Below are 8,925 nucleotides of genomic sequence, written 5' to 3' on the forward strand. Positions count from 1 at the left end.
AAAAAAAAAAAAAAAAAAAAAGCGATTCCAAATAGCTCATTCAAAGTCGATGAACATTACTTCTAGCCATTCTTAATATGCATATGTAGGCCTAGATAAGTAATACAATACACATTCAGTAGGGCACGGTCGACTTTGGCTTAAAAAACTACGGTATGACAGCCGACAGAAGACGGGAAATGCAATTTACTACCTCTAAAATCTTACAACTATTACCAATGTATTTTATTTAAAGGCTGGTATACTTATATCATATTGAAATATTCCACTAAAACCGGAGAACTTTCGTCCAAATTGCTCCACATTTTCACTTTCCTCTCGACATTGTTTACATTAGTTACCGAGTTTACAAGAACGTTTGTGATTGGCTAATAGCGTCTCACCAATGCTTAACAGATATCTGCTTTCGTGAACGACATTATTTTTTCGAAAGATAAATTCTCATTTTTGGTTACAGTTTCCCCAAATTTACGATTGCCGACAATTATATTGTTTCAATAAAATAGTATTGACATTTTTGTGCGGATGCCAAGTAGCGCGGATCGGTGGGTCACAGAATTCGTAAACTAAGCCGATTTTGGAGCCTCAACCCACGGTCTACCTTAGATTTAGCTGCATATGATTCCATTAAATCAGCATATAGCCTACGGACGATAGAAAAGCAAAACCCCGAGTATCAAAAACATTTTAGATTTCCTCCCTCGATGAATAATTTACCAACGATCTACGTAGACTTGCAATCTATGCCTTGATTTTAACCTACTGAGCACTGCTCTCAAAGTACACGTGCTCCAGCTAACTTTATTTTCTTTGTTACACGCATGCGTAGTACTTCATTCATGCACCAAGCACTGGTCATGATCTCATCACAGTCGTAAGTTGTTAATTGTTACTAACTTTAAGCGTACATTTCAATCATCACACCCCGCTGTAGGCAATAAATCGAAGGTCCATTAGTGTACAGTATTAATTAAGTACTTAAAATAATTATTGAATATTCTATTAATCTGCCTTTGTGAAAAATTCCCATCTCAATCCCGATCGTAGGCCTATTAATTTGACACTGACATTAAACTACGCTTGATGATTGTTTACAATTTGACTGCGGTGTACCGCGAAGAAAACTTCACACTTCTTCTCCAAACCCTATCTGGATGAAATGAATGCTTACCTTCGAAGATGCCGAAAATTGTTGTAGGCACCGCTGATACTGCTAAACAGGAGATAAACTCTGCATATTTTCTTGGTCTAGGCCTAGTCACTTTTATTTTGATTTTCATTGCGAACGCTTCACACTGCTGTCCTTTCTGATAACATGAGTTAATAAAATGTTTCAAGCCGTCGTCAACTTACGATACCGACGATGCTGCTGGGTAAAATAAATATTAAATATTTAATTAATTTGCTTCTGTGGCAAGGCCCATCTCGATCCCGATCGTATAAATTTGACACTGACATTAAACTACACTTGGTGATTGTTTACAATTATACTTTGCGGTGTACCGCGAAGAAAACTTGTCACACTTCCATACTCCAAAAACCTATCTGCAGAAAATGCTTATCTCTAAATATGCCGAAAGTTTTTGGCTTCATTCTTGGGTCTTAATCCAATGTTGTTTCTCCCAACTACTTTTGTAGAATATATGATACTTTAACTTCACCTGGATTTGCTTTATTTAAATAGTCACTGTGTTTCTCTTTTTTCAATGTTCATATAAGAAATAATCAATAAGTTATTAAAGTACAGTACATTTATACATACGATTTGTTCAGACTTTTTCTTTCGTGTATTTAATTGAATAATGTCATAAAATAATTCAAAATAGGGGGTGGGCAAGTAAAAAATTGTGAGGGCAACCAAATTTGAGATATTGGTTGCCCGAAGGGCAACCTAATATTTCATAATTCTGCGAGCACTGAGACGGTGCGCTATTGTAACTTGTATTTCAGCCCTCTAGCTGAATCACAAGGAGAGGCAGCGATGGGAATTGAACCGGGGACCTAGAGATCTCCACGGTTCAGCGCACATGCATCATCTACCCCCAGATTAGCCGACTGAGCTAAGGTGCTCTCTCAACATAAAAACATAAAAAGGCTTTGTCGTGGAGATTAAAATGTCCTGTTAAAATGCGTTGTACTTCCCGAACACAGAAGTGAAATGTAAGCACACCCTTCTCGTCCGGAGCAGCAGGAACCACATTTGCTGGAGGACTGAACCCCAAGTTTGCCGAATTTCATCATGTGCCCCTCCCCATTTCACAAAAATTTGGAACTGCCCCTGTTGGTAATATTGACAAGATGAATAAACTTAGATTGGGTCCATGAAGAATTGTAGCATGTCCGGAGGGGTCCCGTATGCATAAATATTGGGAACCACTCTCTAGGAGGTCTGTTATTTGACCCAAGGTTTTCAGGATTTTAGAGCCAGTTTGTCTTGGACAACATAGCTTCTTTTATTTTGACTTCATACATTTTGATACCCATCTTCCTAAACATTAAAATGTAAAATAGAGTTACAGGTAACTGAATTTTAATTTGTAATATTATGTACATTTTTTTTTTTAATCCTTGATTATATTCAATATCTTTTCCAGTTTTTCCTGATATACCTTATAATAGGGCTACTTCCTTTCATTGGTGTACCTAAGGGTAAGTAGTGCAAAATCTGTGTATAATCTGTGAGAATACCATTTTTTTCCTAAACGTTTCAATTGTGTACTTTTTAAAGTTATTATTTTCACAACCTTTTAATCAAATTAGTTCTATCTTTATAATTCTTAGCCTTGGTGGATTAATGCTATTTTTTCCATGCTTTAAAAAAAATGTGTACCCTGCCTATTATAGATGAATATAGCATTAAAAAGTATTTTAAGATTTGTTTCACTGCATTTTCATTAATTTAAAGTCAAATAACTAATTTGTTAAAAGACAAATCTCACCTACACTCTAATTAATATGTTATATTACATGCTTAAAATAATTATGATCCATCCTAACCACACTTTCGATGAGCAATGCAATTTAGAGAAAAATTGGTAGTAAATGCATGCGGTAAGTACTTCCGGTTCATATACAATAACTTTGATATGACGTCAGCTTGGAATCATCTTGCTTCGTCGTTGTGTCGCGCGAAACATGTAGCCATTGAAGTGCTAACCAGTTTTAAAACCTTACTGTTATTACTGTAATTGATCATTTTCGCGTTAGGTCCCAGTACTCAGCTAGTAGTAGGTATATTCTTTAAATAATTTACATTGCCGTATTGTGCTGTTTTTGGTTGAAACAATACCACTAATATAGGAAGGAATGTCTTGGAAAAAGTAGGTTCATCAGCAAAATTGTGTGGGTTTTATTATTTTTGGCATTAGATTATGGCAAAAACATTTTTAAAAATCGTAAGATATCCATCAAAACTGGCAGAACTGGGTTATCCAGGGGCTATCCGGGGACTACAGGATTGGAGTCCCTCGAAAATATACTTTTGAGGATCTAGATAAACCAGGCCAGAAAACAAAAATACCCCGATACGATTTACGAGGAGCTAACTGAAGAAGGACCCCAAACAAAAGCCTCGACGGCTAGCTAGACCTCAGCACAGCACAGACAGGCTCATTATATTTCAATTTGGTGGTTTATGCATGTAGGCCTAATAATATAAATGTTTTCAAATTTACCTCACGATTGGATGTTGGTTTGCCTCCGATTAACAGTGCAAGAAATCAATGTAAAATACTTTTTAACAGCTAGGCTAGGGCTTTAGCTAGGCTGTAAAAAATAACAATGCTTCAAATTTATATTTTGAAAAACATTTGAGTCATAAATTTAATAAAACAGATTATTTTTCATATTTTTATTTTATTGTTTTGGCTATTCAATTCCATATTTGAATTACTGTATTTGTAATTAAGATATTAAAAATCTGAATATGCAGGTTTTTTTATATTGTTTTTTTTTCTACTGTAATTGATATATTGCAACTACTGCATGAATATGAATATCCTCATAAAAAGAGGCTATTACTTTGTACAAGATATTCCATAATCAAGCACCACCATACTTAAAGACATTATTTACCCCCAAGGAAGGAAAATACCATAACAGTCCACCAGATTAGCCGCTCTAAGCTGCTCTCTAACAGCTAGCTAGGCTAATCCTCAGTTGACAAGGAAAACATACACTAACACATCACTTACACTTACGTTTCCAACATGGTTATTGTCATCATGAACTTTGGCCTCTGTTGGCATTTCGATGTTTCTGGTTCATACAATATTATGGCTGTACCGGTGGCTGTACCAAGGATTGCGACTTCCATCCTACCGATGCAAAAACAACAACCTCGTGTGTTGTGTTTTCACAGTTGATTCCATCGTGACGTCAAAGGTCAAAGATAATGAGGTGTGACCTTATGTGCGAAATTTGAGAGTTATACGATATATCAAGACTACAAAAATTAGTTGTTCATATTATTTTAATTTGTTGATTGTATTTATTAGTGTAGGTGAGACTTGTCTTTTAAGTGTTCCATTGCAAAGAACCTTACCTTGTAAAGATAGACAGACATTGAGGGGTTTTTGTCAAAGGCACTTGCCTGCTGGAGGGCAAATTGTTAAAAAAAAATTGGTGGTTGTAAAATGTTTGTACCATCAAATGACCTGATAAAGTTTAGATCAATCCAATATAGAGAAGTAGAACTGTCTAAAAACGTTATGAAGGTTATCTACCCAATCAATGCTACCTTATGGCCTTGTCACACAATGACGATTTAGCCAGCGTATGCCGACAGGGCCATTACAGCACCATTACTTTTAAACAGTGTAAACGTTATAAAGATTTATCGTAAATGTAATTTAAATTTTCAACTTCCCCCCCCCCAACACCATATATTATAAAAAAATATATATATATTTATAATATTGTTTTGTTTGTGTCATTATAGTACAACAAATCATTGATCATGTGGCCAAAGAAGATGATGATAGAGTGGTAATACCTTGTGACTATTCAAATGTTACTTCTTACCCTGTTTCCGTTCTTTTCAATGAAGTAAATGAAGCAGGAGTAATTATTAAAGCTGGTTTTGTAAACACTGTGAAGCCTGTCACTAGACGTTACAGCTTAATAACATATCCTGATTTTGCCGAATTGATTATTTCAAATCCAGAAAGGAATGATACTAATAGGAGATTTCAGTGTCAGATACAGACACAAAATGGAGATTACATAATTTTGGACATTTTATACATCCTCACCGTATACTGTAAGTATGACTGGCTGCATCTCTAAATTATTTATTTTTTGTAGATAGATAGATAGAAATCTTTCTTTATTCTGGATACTTAGTCAGTATTGTTACACTGTTCTTCCCTGAGGTCAGGGGTATTATCTTAAACTACATTAAATTACAAAACAAAATGAAAATGTAAACTGCTCTAGACACAATACAGAAGAATTTTACTTAAGATTGAGCTTAGCGGGGTTTGAGTTAGGGGTGACGGCACTAGACTTGTAATAACAAGAACACACAGATAACTAGCTTTAAAGTGAAGTATATTCATGAAATCTAGTTACCAACATATCTGTTCAATGAATGTTACCTAATTTAAGATAACATATAAAAGTGTTTAAATTATTACTATTCAGCTTAAAGCTTATTCTTGAGCCAATACAAATTCTTTCCTGGGATCACTCAAAATGAATACTTCTAAACATGTAAATATGCATCAGTACACATTATACATAGGCCTAAGGGGCTGAGGTGGGTGGTTCCTCGGTCTGTGAAAGTCCCTCCCTGGTTCACCTCTCTTTCGAATTCCTGGATCTGCAACTGTTGATTTATTATATAATTATTTTTGCGCTTATATAATGCGTCTATTGCAATTTTCACTTTATCCTCTCAAGCAGTCCTAAGAACGTTCAGAGTGCGCTACTTCACAGGGGGATTCGCCCCCTTGACCCCGCCGGGGTCATACGTAATTCGCATAACGGCTCCCCCCCTTTCAAAATCCTGGCTACGTCCTTGTTACTATTAGTAAATTATAAAATATATATAAGTATAAACTTATGGTTTGGTGACAACAGCAGCGGTCGTGTTTGATCCTGTCAAAGCGTTTGTTTGGTCGGTATCGGATGAATGCTGACAAAGTTGCTTCTTAGTTTGTCATTCCCAGGCTCTACTGTAATAGCGGACTCCAATCCTCCAGTCTCCGACTTAGGCAATCTTCCCCAAACAGAATTTGTTGAGCAATGAACAAAGTTTAAGACAACTTGGTTTTGACTGTAGCAGGATAGGGCCTGACTGCTCTCTTTAAAGTTTCAGAGTTAAGTTGTAATATATGTAAAGCCTTTTTTTATTTTAATTGCTACACAACCATTATTTAATAACTATTTACAGCCTTTACAGTATTAAACTAAATCAAAATAACAGTACCTTGGTCATTATTAATATAAGTTAGGAATTATGATCTTATAATGTAGACGGTACATTAGGCACATATTAATGATTAATTAATGATCAACAGTTGTAGCCCATGGTTAACGATCATAAATGGGCAATTCATTACCTAACATAATAGAATAAAACTATTCAGATGTTAACAGCATTATCATGATTGGATTTGCAGGTTGTAATAATAATAAGTAACAAAAATATAAAGTAATGAAAACATATGATAGTTCTTAATAGTTGTCTGTACATAACCGGAAAACATTGGCTATAAATTAAAGTAAAGCATCTTAACTACAGAAAATACTGAGTATATTTGACAAAAATTAGATTGGTCATCTTACCTGAATTCGTTGAGCAATGAACAAAGTTTAAGACAACTTGACGCAGGGTTCCTAGAACGCCGCCGTCAGCGGCGAGTGCGAAGCACAGCTCAGGGTCAAAAGTGGAACGTGAAATTTCGATGTGGTTTCGTTGTCAGATTTGCGAGAAAAACTTCAGCTACCCGTACTTCTCGACTGAGACGTCAGTGGGAACTGTAATTTGTATGGCAAGGAGATTGTGCAACCCTTAATTCATATTAAGAGAATTTACGCCCAGAAACCTTGTAGTATAATATTTTGGTTATAATAGAAAATATTCATTTTTTGGTGACGTCACACTCACAATATAATTAGCATGCATACGTCATAAGCTAGATTACATCACCTTTTCCTGGTAAGGCTAACTTTCCCGGCGTGCTTTTTTCATGGATAAACAAACACCACTGCTTTGCACATAGATGCTTTGCCCTAGCTAGGGCTACAAGAGCCGCATTGTTAGCATTGTATAATACTTGAACAAGGTACCACTGCAGCTGAATTATTCTTAGTTATTTGTTTTTTTGTTTTTTTCTTATTTTAATATATTTCTTTCAAAAGTGTACTTTCTATCACATATTATTGCACTGTCTAGTTAGGCCTAGGCCTATAGTCTTATTATTATGCCTCATCGTCCCTCCCCCCTTCCCATACAGTACAGACGTTTGCTAGGCAACAACGTGATTGCACCTTTCTTCCCAGGTGTTGTTGTAACATTGGCATATTGTTAGCTAACCAGTTGTGTGTATTTCTTTGTGAAAATGAGTACCGCGGTGTACTCATTTTCACAAAGCATTTGCATCCCCTCTTGGAAAGAGGGAACTTCGAAATAATTGTCTCCATATCTTCGCTAATTAAATTAATCACCATAATTTAGCTTACACTTATGAATTTAGGGAGCACTTAAAATGTACAATAATCATTTCACTACCCGACAAACTCCGAGCTTTATTTATGCATTTTAGGTCGACATAATAGTTCCATCTTCCTGTACTATATACTTAAACATCACTGGCGCATGGTAACAACCAACTGACTGCAGACCATTTCCGGTCACACATTACTCTCCATAACACAGCACCCCTTTGTTCCGTCACCTCTGGGTTTTGACTGTAGCAGGATAGGGCCTGACTGCTGTCCTTAAATTTGCAGAGTTAAGTTGTAATTATGTGAAACTCAGCAGCCCTATTTATAAGGATCGGTCCCCTCCTAGTTCTGGCTGAACATTCCTAAGACCCTTTGTCGAGTCACATTACAGGGCCTAATTATCCCTTTCCCAAGAACAAGTGGTTGACCATTTGCCTTATATGTGTGTATACTAGCCAAATTCCTTTAGTGGTAATTGGGTATGTTGAGTAATAATAATTAATTATGCTTACAATCGGCAAGTTTCTTTGTTTCTGAATACAGGAGGATAGGATAAGTATTTTAATTACTTTCCCCTCTGTACTACTCTGTACATGGGTTACAAAAAGAAAAATGCATAAAAATAAATATATAAATATAAATATACAGATTCGTTAAATTTAATTTAATATGCTAAATACATATTTACGCATAATATTTATATAAATATATAATAAGTATATCATTTTGAGTATTATTTACATATTTTAACTGGACTCTAGTACTATAAGCCTGTGTATACATTGTGTCTTTATTTAACATAATTAAATCTCATTGCTTTATTCAAATATCAAATATTATTAAACTTTAACGATTACATTATTTCATATAATATATTTTTCAAATAAATATCTAAACAATTTTCATTAATGAAATGTAAACTCTAAAAGTAAATTTACGTAGCTAAAATAAATAAAAATGAACATAGTAGTAATCCATTTATTCATAATAACAAAAATAACTGTTTCAATATTCTAATCAATTTTATATAGCCGGAGCATGGACCTATAATAGGTCCATGGCCGGAGTTAGTTTCAAACTTAGGCAAACCTTGAAAAAAGGTACACTTTCTCCATCGAAAGGCTTTTGCTATGAATGGAAGCACAAATTCCTGTAGACAAACCCAGTACCGTCACGATTTTTAATCGTGCAGAAAATTTTGATTTTTTTTTTTTTTTTTTCTTTATATAGAGGCCTGAAGAATGAGATAAAATT

At 35.0% G+C, this 8,925-nt stretch overlaps 1 protein-coding gene across 1 annotated transcript in view; it reads left to right on the forward strand.

Annotated features, from left to right (window-relative positions):
- Positions 1–5,568, forward strand: part of LOC117101695 — a 28,285-nt gene extending 22,717 nt beyond the window's left edge. The window contains exons 2-3 of the mRNA XM_033241730.1: positions 2,595–2,649; positions 4,940–5,568. Of these exons, the coding sequence (XP_033097621.1) occupies positions 2,595–2,649; positions 4,940–5,286 (402 nt within the window). The 3' untranslated portion in view covers positions 5,287–5,568. The remainder of the gene's footprint in view (positions 1–2,594; positions 2,650–4,939) is intronic.
- Positions 5,569–8,925: the final 3,357 nt, after the last annotated feature.

The sequence above is a fragment of the Anneissia japonica genome, unplaced genomic scaffold (genome assembly GCF_011630105.1).
Source record: "Anneissia japonica isolate Jap-2015-1 unplaced genomic scaffold, ASM1163010v1 scaffold180_len884964_cov147, whole genome shotgun sequence".
NCBI classification, from domain to species: Eukaryota; Metazoa; Echinodermata; class Crinoidea; order Comatulida; family Comatulidae; genus Anneissia; species Anneissia japonica.